Genomic DNA, 15,571 nt, shown 5'->3' on the forward strand with positions numbered 1-15,571 from the left:
GTCTCTCAAGATTTGGTCCATTGAACTTTGCATTGTTTACCGTGTATCATATGAGTTCTGGGTTTATTTACTGTGACTATATTGTTGAATGATTTTATGGAGTTAATGCACCAGGCGCGTGCATGCATGCGCACATGCACACACACACACACACACACACACACACACACACACACATTTACCTGGAATGTGTTAGTTAAGGCATTGCTGCAGTCATATTAATTTATTTTCCAACTCATCTTCCCTTGCCACTGCACTATGCATAGTTATTGCCTGATTATGGAGTCATTTGACTGACTGCTACTGAGGATGGAAAGGCTTTGTTGAAAACCTCTCACGGGAATGTCCCAGGCCAAGACTGAGGAGTTTGATACCAGTGTTTGATATTAAGTTACTGGTCTTATTGTTAGTTATTGACTACACATTGTAATTCTACCTTAATTATTTTGGTGTTTCTGTGACATAAACCGCATGATTAAAACAATCGAGTCCCTGAACATGGCTGCTGTTGATGTTGTTAGCTTCAGATGGGAGAGTCATGATATATTGACACCTGAGTTCTCACTTTTTCTCTCTTCCTCTCTCAGTAAGCTGTGCAATGTTCTCGATCGGCTGAACGTGATTGCAGAAAGCGTGGTAAAGAAAACAGGGTTCTTTGTGAACCGCCCTGACTCTTACTGCAGTGTTTTACGGCCAGATGAAAAGTACGTTCGATATTAGTTAGACACTTGAAATAAGCGATGGAGAGATAAAGTAATCGCCATGCAAGCTTGAACACCGAGTTCAGTCCCTAGACCTCCCGCAGGAAAGCCAGTGTGGTGGCATGTGCTTGTAGCCCCAACACCAAGGAGGCAGACAGGCAGGTCCCTGGGGCTCACTGGCCACCCTAGCGCACTTGGAGAGCTCAGGCCAGTTGGAGACCCCTTTTCTAAAAAACAATGTGAAGTGAGCACAAGGGCTCAGCCGGTAGAGGCCCCTCCCATCAAGCCTGAACTCCTGGGCCCCACATACTAGAAGGAGAAAAAAGACTCCCACATGCTGTCCTTTGACATTCTTATCGGGTACTGTGAGGTATACAAGTGCCCCACACCCCACACCACATACACAAGGAAAACCTAAATCAAGGTGTTTGTTCTTATGTACAAAATATTCCAGGGGTTGGAGAGAGGACTTAGTGACAGCATGAGAACCTGAGTGTGAATTGCCAACACCTATGTGAAAAGCTGTGCATGGCTGTGTGTGCCTGTAACTCCAGCATTAGGAGGCACAGACAGGCAGATTCCAAGAGCTTGCGGCATGCACACAGTCACACACGCACACGCACACGCACACACACAGAGTAAGATATTCTAAATACAGGAGGACTATGCTAATTAAAGAATAGATGGATGGACTAACAGTCTTGTGGGGAGGCAGGCTGCTAAGGGGAGTATGTAGTGAACATTCACTGTGTACTTGGGAGTTCCTGTGGTGATTATATACCTTCAGATGGGAGCCACAGGAGTCCTATCAGTTGCTTTGTGGAATAAACATTATATAAGACATGTGTGTAAAGTAAATTTTTCTGTAGTGAATTCACTGTTTAGTATTTAGAAAGAACAGGGAAATCTTTCTGATTGACGATGATGCTTTCATGAACGTAGAATTGGTTAGCATGCTACAGTGGTTTGCTATAACTCTTGTTGCTAGCGTGTTAGCTGCTTTGGATAAAGGCCTATGCCTTATTTGTCTTTAAAGGAATCAATATTATGTATTTCCAGCATTTGATTTTCAGTTAACATTGTTAACTATGGTGGTCAAATGAAAAACCCCAAATCAACCATTAATGTTTATGTTTGGAAGAACCCTTCCTTCTGCCCTAGTTTACAGGGTTTGAATTTTAGGGAATCTTAATGTACACTGTGTGTACAAAGGTGTAGAAGGTTTTACTAGGAAGATGCCTGCAATTCTGTGTGGTTACAGAGACCAAAGAAAGATACGGGCTTAAAGGAAAGCAAGGGATGCTGGAAGAACACAGAGAGGGTGCCCAAGAGAGACACGGGCAGCATAAGATGCCTCCGTCCTGAGCTCTTTTTAAGTAGAACACAGTGACCAACCTGTCTCAGTTTTTTACATCTGAAAAAGTGAGAGTATGGAATTACCTGATGTCGGGCTGGGGATTTAGCTCAGTGGTAGAGCGCTTGCCTAGCAAGCGTAAGGCCCTGGGTTGGGTCCTCAGCTCTGACAAAAAAACAAAACAAAACAAAACAAAAAACCTATCTCGAGAATTACCTGATGTCCAGAGACCTTCTCTTCTAACACTATGACTCTTAAAATCTGGGAATATATGTAGCTGGAGTTATCTCCAGTCCTGCTCAGGCCTGCAGCCACTCAGACCAAGTAAACACACAGAGACTTATATTACTTATAAACTGTATGGCCATGGCAGACTTCTTGCTATCTACTTCTTATATCATAAATTAACCCATTTCTATTAATCTGTACATTGCCACGTAGCTTGTGGCTTACCGGTACTTTACATCTTGTTTCTCATGGCCATGGTGGCTGGCGGTGTCTCCGGACTCAGCCTTCCACTTTCCAGAATTTTCCTCTCTGCTTATTCTGTCTATACTATACTTCCTGCCTGACTACTGGCCAATCAGTGTTTTATCAATCAATCAATCAATCAATCAGTCAGTCAGTCAATCAATCAGTCAGTCAGTCAGTCAGAGCAGCACATTCATAGCATAAAGAAAGACATCCCCAGCAAATATATATTATGTCTTTCCTTTAAGGAACAAACATACGGGTTTGCGGTCATGGCCTAGTTGTAGTGCACATGCTTAGGGAGCCCACAGCCTGGGTTTAGTTCCCAGCATTGGAAGAACATAAAATGTAACATGTCTGTTCTTACCCAGGTGGAATGAACTAGGAGGCTGTGTGATTCCCACCGGTAGGCTGCAGGTATGGATAATAAATATTATATTCATAGTGAACGCAATCTGTGTCGATGGTATGTAGTGTTTTGGGTGGTTGGGATTTGTTTTTTGTTTTGTTTTGTTTGAGACAGGGTCTCATTGTGCATCCCTGGCTAGCCTAGCCTTTGTTTGCTTGCATCATCATTAAACATTATGTTTTTAGATCAGGCTGGCCTAAACTCACAGAGACTTACTTGCTTTGGCTTCCCGAGTGCTGGGATTACAGGCATCTGCTACCATACCCAGCTAATTTTTTTTTTTTTTTGGTCTTGTTTTCTATTAGGAACTGTTAAGAGGTATTTGATGCAAGATTATTAAAATGATTTTTTTAAAGCTTCCCTGCTAGTGTTTAAATCTTATACAAAGATATATAGCTGATAGTATAGCATATACATTTTTCTACATATAAATTTTTATTACTGGAAATTAAAAACGAGAGTATGGAAATGATAGGTTAGGCTGACTTTGGGAAATAAGCTAGTGTGCATTATATTTATGAGCTGTGCTTTAAGAATGATATGGCTTAGGACTGGAGCTTTGTGGTTAAGAGCACTTCCTGCTCTTCCAAAAGACCCATGTTTGGTTCCCAGCACCCATGTGGGATGGCTTGCTGCCAGCAGTAACTCTAGCTCCAGGGAACTGGTACCATCTTTTGGCTTCTGAGGGCACCAGTGCACACTTGGCACACACACAACCTTAAAAAAAACATGGCTTTAACCACTGAATATTTGGTTTGTATAATAAAGGAGAAATATCAGATAAAAATCCATATTTTACTGATTAGTAAATATAGAAAATATTAGCTGTTTACTTCATCTTGTTAAGCTTTCAAAGTAAATTCAAATATAGCCCGGGTATAATGATGCTGTTAGGGTGACATTAAGTGAACAGTAAATACAACCTTATATGATTAGCAAAATGTTTTTATTATTTTAACCCTTAACTTTACTTATTCAGGACTGGCACCCCCAGCTTTCTTCTGTTACTTAATGCACAGGATTTTCCTGTGGTTTGGAAGTAGTCTGGGTGCCTGAACAATGACCTAGAACTTCCTGTGCTCTTTGTAGACTGGCATTCTGCGAACCAACTGTGTGGACTGTTTGGATCGCACCAACACAGCGCAGTTCATGGTGGGCAAGTGCGCTCTGGCTTACCAGCTGTATTCCCTAGGACTTATGGACAAGCCTAACCTACAGTTCGACACAGATGCAGTGAGGTAATCCTGATTGGCTGCCATTGAATGTCAGCAGTGACAAAGGCAGGTTTGACTCACAGTGATTTATAAACTCATTCCTGCCTTTAGGTTCCCAAAGATTTATTGCTCGTTGACAGTATTCAAGTTAGTTCTGTGCTTCTATTAAATGTTGGTATATTATTACCGTTGGGTCTTGTTTTATTTGCTTGCATCATCGTTAAACATTATGTTTTTTAGATAAATCCCAAATACTCAGACAAACTAGTAGGTTAAATAAAAACCCAAATGGCAATGAAAAATAGTACCAGTTCTGCACATGTTTTGAACTAAAGATTCAAAGTGTGTAAGATGGATTCTGCATTAAGGATTACTGTTTCTTTGTTGTCTGTCAATTGTGAAAATAGAAAGTATATGGCTTGCATGTCTGCTGTGTTCCTGTCACCCTTAAGTCCCTGTGTTGAATTTCTCACCCCCAAAGTGATGGTATTAGAAGATGGGATCTTTAGGACATGCTTAGATCTAAGGGCAGAACCCTCATCATTGGGGTTAGTGGCATATTAAAAGCGAGGAATGTTTGTTACTCTCTTCCTCATGTGAGGCCAAAGCAAGAAGGCACCACCTATGAATGAAATGGGCCTTTGCGAGACAGTGAATCTGCTGATGTCTTTATCTTAGATGCTGCAGACCCAGGAGCTATAAGAAATAAATGCTGTCTCCAAGTCACCTTTAGAGCAAGGTGCTCTCTGTAACAAGACCATTTATATATATTTAACAATTCAGAGGGACCAAAACGGTGTCATGGAAGTGAATTAATCTGGCAGACCATGGAGTGTAGGAGTCTTTTTAATATGGGTAGAAACAGTGTGGTTCAACTTTAGTAAGTTAGATATTTGGTGCCTCGTTTTCTCATTAAGAGTTTCTGTGACCTTGGATCATTATAAAACATTTACACTTTTTTCCAAGATGTTGAAGAGTCCACTTGAAAGAGTCAGGGGAATCCATAAAGTAAAAGACTTTTTTTTTTTTTTTTTCTGAGTCTGGTCCAGTGAATGGCTTGTACAATCATTTTAGTTAATTTCCCCCCTTCCCCCATTATGGGAACATAGCCAAGGCATGGCACATGCTGGGCAAATTCTTCACCACTGAGCTCTTCCCAGTCCTTCTCTTGGGTTTCCATTCTGGGACAGGATCTCCCTAACTTACTCAGGTGCCTTGAATCCCCTCTGAGTCCAGGCAGGCCTGGACTGTGTGGCCTCCTGGCCCAGGTCCTTGGTAGCAGTGGCATTATAGACCTGGGTCACTGTCGTACAATGGGAGTTTCCCTTCTGTGTAGGTTATTTGAGGAGCTCTATGAAGATCACGGAGACACCCTTTCCCTGCAGTATGGAGGCTCTCAGCTCGTTCACCGGGTAAAAACCTACAGGAAGATAGCACCCTGGACCCAGCACTCCAAAGACATCATGCAGACGCTGTCTCGATACTACAGCAACGCCTTCTCAGGTAACTCTCTGCCAGTAGGCATTTCTACCACTTAAATCTTAAGTGTGTTTGTCTTCTTGTACACATACTTTTTTCCTTTTAGCTATTTATTTAAAGAGGTTTAAATTATTTATAATTTAAATAAAATAGAATTTGTGACTTAGAAGGTTCTCTAACTATTTGTTCAATAGACAAATAAATAAATATTAATTTTTTTTTTTCAACTGGGTCTCATATACCCCAGGCTGGCCTCAAACTTGCCGAGTAGCAGAGGATGACCCTGAATTTTGGATCTTCCTGAATGCAGGAATACAGGGTACCTCGCTATGCCTGACTTACAGGTTCTATGGATTAAACACAAGTGTTTGTACACACTAGGTGAGCACTTTGCCAGCAGAGTTACTGTCCCTGAAGTCCGTACTTTAAACACGACACTGTGCATTCCGCCCCCGTAGTTGCCGTTCTTATGTGCTGGAACATGGCTGGACTTCCTGCCTCCCTCCTCTTTTGTGTCTTTCTCCTTCAGTGTTTCTGAATGTAGAAATTTGAAAGTATTGAATAGTTTTGTTTTTTTTTTTTCACACAGAGGTTAACATCTTAGTAGTTGTTTATGAATGTGTTACTCAACTTAAAAATGTCTATTAGGAATGAATAACGACAAACCATACTTTGATGACTCATACTTTGATGACTCATACTTTGATGACTCATACTTTGATGAGTACCAAATCCAACGGGTTGTTTCAATGGTCCTCTCCTCTCTCCATTCCGTTGTCAGTACACATAATGTGTATCACACGGGGAAGCGATTGTGAGGCAGATCCCACACACAGAATCCATCCAGGAGGATCCCAATGGTTGATCCTATGAGTCTTCCTCTCTAGAATAGAGGGAGGAAACTTTGAGTGACTGTGCGGAGGGGTGGTGAAGCTGTTCTTTGGAAAGAACTGCTCTTGCCTGCTTCTCTGTCCCTCACTCCCACTTCTTCACCTCAAGTGAAGGGAAAAGATGGCTTCAGCAGGCTCTCGGTGAACCTGTTGTGGTGTCCTGCCTTTGGAGGGATCCCATGTGTTCGCCATGGATGGCTGTGCATCAGGTGTACAGCAGAGGGATGGCTGAGGACGATGCTGTATGGTGAGAACTGTCTGCATCCTTGGAGTAAACCTTACAGGACATGAATGTTTGATGGTAACCAGATGTAGTTTCCAATGAAGCTGACTGCATTGGGTTGGCCTGGGCCCTAGCCAGTGAGTCTCCCAAAGGACCAAGAGTCCCTGGCAGCCAAGGACCAGGAGGTAGAACCAGGAGGTAAAACATTTTTAGATGAGCCTCTCTCATCTATAAAGATGTATGTGCTCAGACCAAGGGAGTTGTAAGGGAGTCCCAAGTGATAGGAGCCTCAGAAACACCCATGAGAGTCAACATTTACTTTCAATGTTTACAAGGTCCAGAGTGAATGGAAGTGAGTCAGCCATGACTGTTTGTATGTACTTAGCAACGTAAAACAGCACATGATCATTTTGACAGTTTGTGTGGGTCATTGGCACAGATGGGGGGGCGTGTCTCCTGCTTAGAGTCAGAAGGCTGAAGTGAGGGTATCACTCAGGCCTTCTCATCTGGAGCTGCCTCCAAGCTCCTGTAAATTGGCAGAATCTAGCTCTGCTCTGCAGGACTCGGGGCCACCTGCTGCTTCACAAATGGCGAAGGAAGGAGCCCATCAGCAAGGCTAACAGGACAGTCTCCCATAGGTCACATAGCTGAGAATGACATCCTGCCACGTGGCTGAGCCCACTGATCAGAAGCAAACCACAGGTAGGTCCTGTACACATAACTAAGCCGATAGCATCAAACTACAGATGCTGACCGTCTCCAGTTGTGGACACCGGAAGTCTCACAGTGTCAGCAGGGTGGTTCTGCTGAGATCCGTAGATGGGAATCTTCCCTTGCTTCTGTCCACTGTGGTTGGCGGTCCTTGGTGTCTGTTGAGACAGTAGTAGTCTCCAGTCTCTGCCTGCAGTTCCCACACACACTTTCCTTCCTGTAGTTGGAGAGCCTCTCTCCAGGTTCCACCAAGCCCCCTGCGGTCCTACAACCCACATATAAAATAATCATACAGACACTTACATTATTTAAGCTGTTTGGCCATTAGCTCAGGCCTACCATTGTCTAGCTCTTACTCTTATATTTAGCCCATTTCTATTAATCTATATTTTGCCACATGGCTTGTGGCTTACCAGTGTCTTTACACATTGCTTCTCATGGCAGCGGCTGGCAGTGTCTCCTCCCAGCCTTCCTGTTCCCAGCCTCCTCCTCCTCGTCCCGCCTACCCTATCCTTCCTGTCTGGCTACTGGCCAACCAGCACTTTATTTATTTTAACTAATTAGAGCAACATATTTGACATACAGAACATCCCACAGCACCTTCCTGTGCTGGGCAGTCCTCACGGTGTGCTCGGCTGTGTCTCCTTTTCCTTTTAGTATAAGGGCCCTGGCCTCGCGTATGACCGCATCTTAATTTGATTCTATCTACAAAGATCTCTTTTCTATGTGTGATGACATTCCTTGGCATTGGGGGTTCAGGCTTCCAGATCCCTTGTGGAGACACAATACATAAAAATTGTATAGAAGGTGCAATTGTAAGACATGCCAACCAGGACAGACTTCTCTGGGTGCGTGTCACCATGGTAAGGGGTTAGAACTGCCCTTAGAGAAACAGCCATGCGCAGGGGCCATGATCGACACTTAAGGACCCAGGCTGCTTACTCAGAGTAGGAAACAGAAAGGAATGTGTAGCTCTGTAGATGATTTAGAAAGAAAGGCATGGTTTAGGTAACGATGATACAAGAGATCAGTATGTACAGATAGAAAGGTACAGCTAAATTATGCAAGCTTAAAAATGAGCTGTTATGAAAGGCATTATGAATAATGTGGCTGAAACACGTCTTTATTTTAAGAAGCGTGGTGTCATTGGGGTGTACACCTTATTTTGTCATAACTGAGTGTTATATAATGATGAAAATATAGAATGATTTTCTTTTGAGTATTAAAGACCACTTTGCCACATTTAATCAGTCTTGTTATGTGATGCCTATGGGCTGAGCAGGAAGATATTTAGAATTAAGAAACTAAATTAATGAAATTAAGTGGTTGGGAATTTTACCCTTAGTTTGTACAGACAGACGGCTGCTGTATAAGCCACTCTTCAGACCCCTTGTTGGACCCACTTTTAAAAACTGTTCTTAAAGGTAAACACTGTTTTTCAGGCCTGTGGTTGCAGCTCTTTGGGAGGCTGAGGCAAAAAGACACCTCAAACTTAGGAGTTTGAAGGCAGTCTAGGCAACATAGCATGCTCTATCTCAGAATACACAGATGCACACGTACACACACACCCATATATGCACACACACCTATGAATGCGTGCACTCTAGTACATGCGCACACACACACATCATGCATATGTATAATTTAAATGTAGTAAGTGGTGGAAGTGGACCATGCCCTCTTCAAACAGTTTCAAAAACTAAAATGCGAACTCACAAAGTGAAGACTGCCATGCTTATGTGCAGGTGAGTGGGGGGACAGAAATGAGCTGGTTTCCCCGGAGCCAGGAGGTGCTCTGCTGGTGCTGTATCCTTGTCCCTTTTCTGCTCACCTCTGAAGGGGAATGTGCAGAGACTATTCTAACCTATCACAAATAGTGGGATGACCACCTGAGGTCCTACTCAGAGCAACAGATTTTAGTAAGTAAATCCTGGTTGGGTATAGCAGGACAGGCAACTGCAGAAATGTTCTCATAGCATTTGGAATGTGATTGATAACTAGGAAATCAAGGCACTTCACTGCCAGAGCAGTTAAACACGACAGGCGGAGAGATCTAAGTTGTTCCTCTCACTTTAGGGTGCACAGAGCACACTGCAGACACTGGCAGTCTTGGGACATTCCCTAGTTTTGTCCATTCTCCAGCTCCCTGGAATGACTGCCCTATGCCTCTGTGAGCCTCGGCTGCCGACTTTGGCTCACTCTCCACTGAGAAAAATCAAAGTTGTGGAAGGGAATTTCCTTCCACTGCGAGATGCAGAAACTGTGCATATCTGCATGGGGCCTGCCTTACATTGTTGTGGTGGTTTGAATTGTATGGACCCGTAGACTCGTGTGTTTGAATGCCCATTGGGAGTGGCACTATTAAGAGGTGTGGCCCTGTTGGAGAAGTGTGTCCCTGTGTGGGTGGGCTTTAAGGTCTCAAGTCTTGCCAATGTGACACAGCCTCCTGCTGCTTGTGGATCAAGATGTGGAACTCTCAGCTACATCTCCAGCACCATGTCTGCCTGCATGCTGCCTTGCTTCCCTCCATGGCAATAATGGACTAAACCTCTAAACTGCAAGCCAGCCCCAATGAAATGTTTTCCTTTATAAGAATTGCAGTGTTTATGGTATCTCTTGATAGCAGCAGAGACCCCAAGACAGTTGTGTTTCAGTCCTTGTCCCTGCCCAAATTTAAGCCAGGCTGTCTGCTGTGTCCTGAGTTGCACACTGCTCTTGCTCTCCCTTGTAATCATATATCCTGTTGCTGTGCCCAGTCTTTCTCTTCTCTGGGTCCCTCCACTGACAGAGCACACGGGTGTGCTCCATCCACCCTCCCAGCTGTCCTAGCTCTCTGCTCACCGGGGCGGAGCCTCTTGTTCCTCTCTGTTGGGCATCTGCCCAGGTTTGGTGCTGAAACGACCCATTTCAGGATCGCCAGGATCGCCAGGTCGCCAGGTCGCCAGGTCGCCAGGTTGCCGTATTCGCTGGTTACTCTCTGCCTCCCTCCTACCCATTCGCTTCGGTCTGGGCTGACACTCCCTGTGTCCCCTAACTCCTGGGTCATCTCTCCCGGACTCTGCTGATGGCCCCTCTGTTTTCAGCCTTCTTCATCCTGTCTTCTCTTTCTGAACTTTTACCCTAGGGGCATCCTCACATGGTGGACAATCAGATACATCCAATGCCTACCACCACCCTCCTGTTAAATACTGCATTCCTTTTCCATAGTAACTAACCACAGCAGCACTCAACCCATGTCCTCTGCTGAAAAGGAAGAAATAAAGTCAGCATGTCAGTAAACCTGGGCTGTTATCTAGGTCTCCATGGCTCTTTCTGGTTGGCGGCAGAATCCCATGCAGTTGCGGGATTGAGGTCCAGTGTTCTCATGGGCTGCTGGCTCTAGGTCTAGAGGAATTCATTGACTTGTGACTTGTTCTGTTTGATAGTCCTCACTGGCACACTGTGTGTGTCCATTTTGGGCTTTAAGTCTCTCTACCATCCCCTCTGCCTTCCTTTTCTGCTTTTAAAGGATCCACATAATTTCAGATAATTTAGAATAATTTCCCTGTTATCTTGAAGTTGTTATTATTAAATCAGTTATATTTGCAAAATGCTCTTTACAATGAAATGTAAAATATTCATAGGTATGACACTGGGGAATAGAAATGTTCCATCCAGATATTCTCTTCTTACCATATACCACTGCTGAGTCTCAAAGTAACTGTGCTTGGTGAGACACCGAGGAAGAGTGATCTTGAGTTTGGGGTCAGTCTGGTATACACAGCAAGTTCAAAGCCAGCTTAAGTTACATAGTGAGCTAGAGATTTGGTTTAGTGATAGAGCACTTGTCCAGCATGTGTAAGGCCCTGAGTTTGACTCCCAAACAGCGCGCGCGCACACACACACACACACACACACACACACACACACACACACACACGAGCACACACACACACACACACACACACACACACACACACCCTCAAACTCACTATTTCTGAGACAGAAAGTCTTAATTATCTCTAACCTGTTTTTCTACTTATTTTTTTCTACCTGATGCCTGTCATTTAATTCAGAAACTTAAGAATCATCCTTGAATCCTTTGGTTATCAGCTATCCTTACCCACAGTCTCCTGTGTGAACAAATCTTGTTGGCTCTCCCTCCAAAATGCAAATCAAATCCTCTGTTATTGCTTTAGTAGAAAGGGTCTCTCCACAGCTGTAGGCTCCTGACTCATCTCTAGGTCTGCTTTTTCTACCTGGCTGTTCATCACAGCCAGTGTTATGTACGTGTTTAAAGTCAAACCAGATTGCATCACTCCCCTCTTCCAGACAAGCAAACAAACAACAATAACAAAAATCTCTTCCAGAGATTTCTCACCATGAAGGTAGGGGGCCACCTGGGCTGTGGCTCTGTCTGTCTGTGGTTCTGGGCTCTTTACATTGCCACCATCCTATACCTCCCTGTTCTGGTTGTGTTGAGCTTGTTTGCCCTTCAGGCCTCCTCAGTACTCAGTCGTGCTGGGGCAGGGCCTAGTCCTCAGGATCTGTGGACCACATCCTTCAAATCTTTACAGTTTGCATGGTAGTCTGCTCCCTTTTCCCTGACTGCCCAATCCTGTTCCTGTCTCCTCCTGTCACTGGCATAGTTTCTGCTCTTCTGAAAATAGCTTTCCTTTGCACGCACGCATGCACGCACACACGCATGCACACACACACACACACGCACGCACGCACGCACGCACGCACGCACGCATGCACAATTTCCTCTCTAAATTAGAAAACTCTAATAGCCAGGTTCTTGTTAGTCTGTATCTCCAGGAAAGGACATTGAAGGTTCTTGAATGAATGATTTCTTATCAGTCATTAAATCACAAGTGTTAATTTTAGAAAGTACAAAGTATCTCATAAATAAATCTTAACCCACCTCCAGAGAGAGCCGCTTGTTCATGTTTAGGCAAATGGGATTGTTCCGTTTTTACTATGCATGTGATTTAGAATCTGCTCCTGCCCTTGTGATGACCTTTGTGGCACTCTTCTACAGTGTGGTTGTTTAGTAACTCCTTATCCTTCGTAAGTGTTATAATCCAGTTAGTGTGTATCTGCGAGCCTCCTGAACAAACGTCTTTGCACACAGTCTTTTCCTTGCCTCTTGCCTTTGCTTACAGAGAATTTAAAAACGTATTTACTAGGTCAGAAGGTAGACATGTCTTTCAGAGCCAGTCTCATCCGTGTGACAGAATATCTCACATGAACCTAAGGGGGTGCATTGACTTAGTCCACGTGTTTGTGGGCTTTTCGGTGGTTGTTTGGCCCTGTGTGCTTGGGCTAAGTGTCACTGTGGTAGGCCCTGAACTACTGAAGGCGCTTTCCTGCCTGAGCAGAGGGGAGTACAGGAAGCCACCAGGCAGCATAGTTCCTATGGACATGCCCCCAGAGACTACTCCTACATAGGCCCACCTCCTACATTTCACCACTACGTGGTGCCATCATCTCTGTAAGACCCTCACAGACACACTCAGGCATGCTTCACTGATCCAGGAACCTCTTGGTTCAGTCAGGTTGTTAATCAAGGTTACCCATCACACACACGCAGGCACATCTCCCTCCCGAAAGATTAATCAGTTAATGTTTCTTTCATCGAGTCTGGGAGCACTGGGTTTGAAAGTCTTTAGTGGAAATGGTTTAGTCAGCGCTGGTTGATAACTAGCAGAGCTGGACTTTTGCTTGTTCATTGGTTCTGTCTCCTTCTTTTCAGGGTTACAAGTGCTTGTGTCTACTGGGTGTTGATCTGTGCCATTCTTACACCCCAGTAGTACTGGTTTCATTAAATGGTGCAAGGCGGGGATCTAATTTCATTCTTCCTTCTCCCCAACAGTTTGAAAGTACTATCTCTTGAACAGTAGTTCCCTCCTGTGCTGATAAAGAGGCCACTTCATCACAAACTTAATATTATTATAATTTAGTTCCACATTGTTTTCAGACAATTAATTAAAAATTACTATATTCAGTCCTGTGCCTTTTAAATATAATTAGTAATAGAACTGGTTAGTATAATAGCTTAAATGGTATTTGAATGGTTCATAGGGATTTTGGTTTTAAAGCATAAATGATTTGTCTTCATGCTCACTGTGTTACAGAAGACCAACCTCTGTTGAGCACTTGACCACACCCAAAGTGCTGTTTGATTTAAAAGGTGAAACAAACTCCTTGAAAGCATGGCTGAAAAATGGAAAGCTGCTTTAGATAGTACGAAGATATTCTGGGGTACTGTATGAAATGAATGATCAAGTGTGATCAAGTCTATTCAGAAAGCATAGAGAATAATATTACTCTGAGAGCAGGATGTTTACTTTGGTTCTGTGTAAAGACATAAAAATAGGGGTGGTAATGTCTGTATCATCTAATATGCATTTTCTCTCAGCAAGGAGAAAAAAGGCCCCAAAGATATCAGCATATAAACACACCCTTTTCATGTATTACATTTAGCCTGAAAGGTAAGTGCTGTTTTAATAGAATGCTTCCTGTCAAACTATGAATAATAGGCATACATATTCGATATTTCGTTTGCTTTTGCTAAGACAACAAGATAACCCAATCCTAATTTCAGGTGTATGCATTTCCACCGTGCTCCCTCTCAGTCCTCCTTTGTTTTCAGAAAGAGGTTAGGGTGAGTGTGAACAACTTGCACATTGAGGCCTCTAGACAAGAAGGAGATGACGGGGAGTGATAGGGGCCAGGGAGGAGAAAGTGTAGAGTGGGAAAGTGGGCACACGCATTCCAGTGTGATTGTTGACCACAGAGTATAAGGAGGAAAGGACACAGGACGCGTGCCAGTCAGGTTTGTCAGGTGGAGGCACAGTGTGGGAGGGCAGTGTTGGGGTGGCTGGAGGGTTGGCAGGAGGACGCTATTCATGTGCCCTTGCTGTCTTCATTGTCCCTGAAGAGGCCAGCTTTGCAGCTGAGGGGCAGAGATGCGGTAAACAGTGTCTCTGTGGAAGAGGGGATCATAGTAAGAACTCTGCAGCTGACCAGGTCAAGGTCATGCAGCAGAATTTCTGTACCAATTGGGTCGTTCTGTCTTTAGAACAAAGTATGGTGTTTACCTGAGACAAGCTAACAAATGCCGATGATAGCTTTTTATTTTAAAACCAAAACCATTCTAGCCGGGTGGTGGTGGTGCATGCTTTTAATCCCAGCACTTGGGAGGCAGAGGCAGAGGCAGGAGGATCTTTGTGAGTTCAAGGCCAGCCTGGTCTGCAGAGTGAGATCCAGGAAAGGCGCAAAGCTACACAGAAAAACCCTGTCTGGAAAAACAAAACAAAACAAAACAAACCCAAAAAAACAAAAAACCCCAAACCACTCTAAATATTGTATGGCTCTTAAGCTAACTTCAAGAAGCAGTCTATATCCCCTCTTCCCTATTTCTGAGAGACATCGGACAAGAAGGAAACGTCATTCACAAGCAGGATTTTCCTTCCCCTAAGAACATGGATGACTGAGTTTGTGTATGTGTGTATGGAGTTGGAAATACAAATGCATCTTCATAGAGATCTGGTCTAAGAAACTACAGTTGGATCTGTGTCCTTTGGGACCATGCCCTCCTGGGGCATCTGCCTCAACGGTGGGTTGTCTGAAATACATATTTTTGCTTTTTAGATGCTGATCGACAAGATTCCATCAATCTCTTCTTGGGCGTTTTCCACCCCACAGAAGGGAAACCTCATCTCTGGGAACTCCCCACAGACTTTTACCTGCACCACAAAAACACCATGAGCCTTTCACCATCTAGAAGGAGGTACCTGCTCCCCCTGGTCTACCATGTAAACTCAGACTTGATGCTGTTTTGAATAACTATTGCATGACATGAGCACAGGGTAAAGCAGCGAGTCTGAGAATGTGTGCTGTGGCTTTGGGCTTGGGCATTTCCTGGCAAATCGTGGTTAGTAACGGGTTGTTCTGCGTGGTCCCTGAGATCCAGGTAAATTTTCAGGACTCTGTCATGGGACATGGTACAGAGCCACTAAAGCAAGCCAACAACTTCATTCTTGAAAGTTTCCTACAACTGAGAAAGAAACCCAAGACTCAAGTCTGTCTTGGCGTTTTCAAGTGATAGCTGAACAGTGTTTGCTTTGTCACA

The 15,571-nt window shown here is 44.0% G+C and overlaps 1 protein-coding gene across 2 annotated transcripts in view; it reads left to right on the top strand.

Annotated features, from left to right (window-relative positions):
• Nucleotides 1–15,571, top strand: part of Fig4 (FIG4 phosphoinositide 5-phosphatase) — an 85,240-nt gene that overhangs the window by 30,026 nt on the left and 39,643 nt on the right. For both annotated transcript variants that reach the window (XM_036168977.1, XM_036168978.1), the window contains exons 12-16: nucleotides 588–704; nucleotides 2,898–2,943; nucleotides 4,025–4,173; nucleotides 5,486–5,652; nucleotides 15,091–15,229. In XM_036168977.1, the coding sequence (XP_036024870.1) occupies nucleotides 588–704; nucleotides 2,898–2,943; nucleotides 4,025–4,173; nucleotides 5,486–5,652; nucleotides 15,091–15,229 (618 nt within the window). The remainder of the gene's footprint in view (nucleotides 1–587; nucleotides 705–2,897; nucleotides 2,944–4,024; nucleotides 4,174–5,485; nucleotides 5,653–15,090; nucleotides 15,230–15,571) is intronic.

This window comes from Onychomys torridus, chromosome 19 (genome assembly GCF_903995425.1).
Source record: "Onychomys torridus chromosome 19, mOncTor1.1, whole genome shotgun sequence".
NCBI lineage: Eukaryota > Metazoa > Chordata > Mammalia > Rodentia > Cricetidae > Onychomys > Onychomys torridus.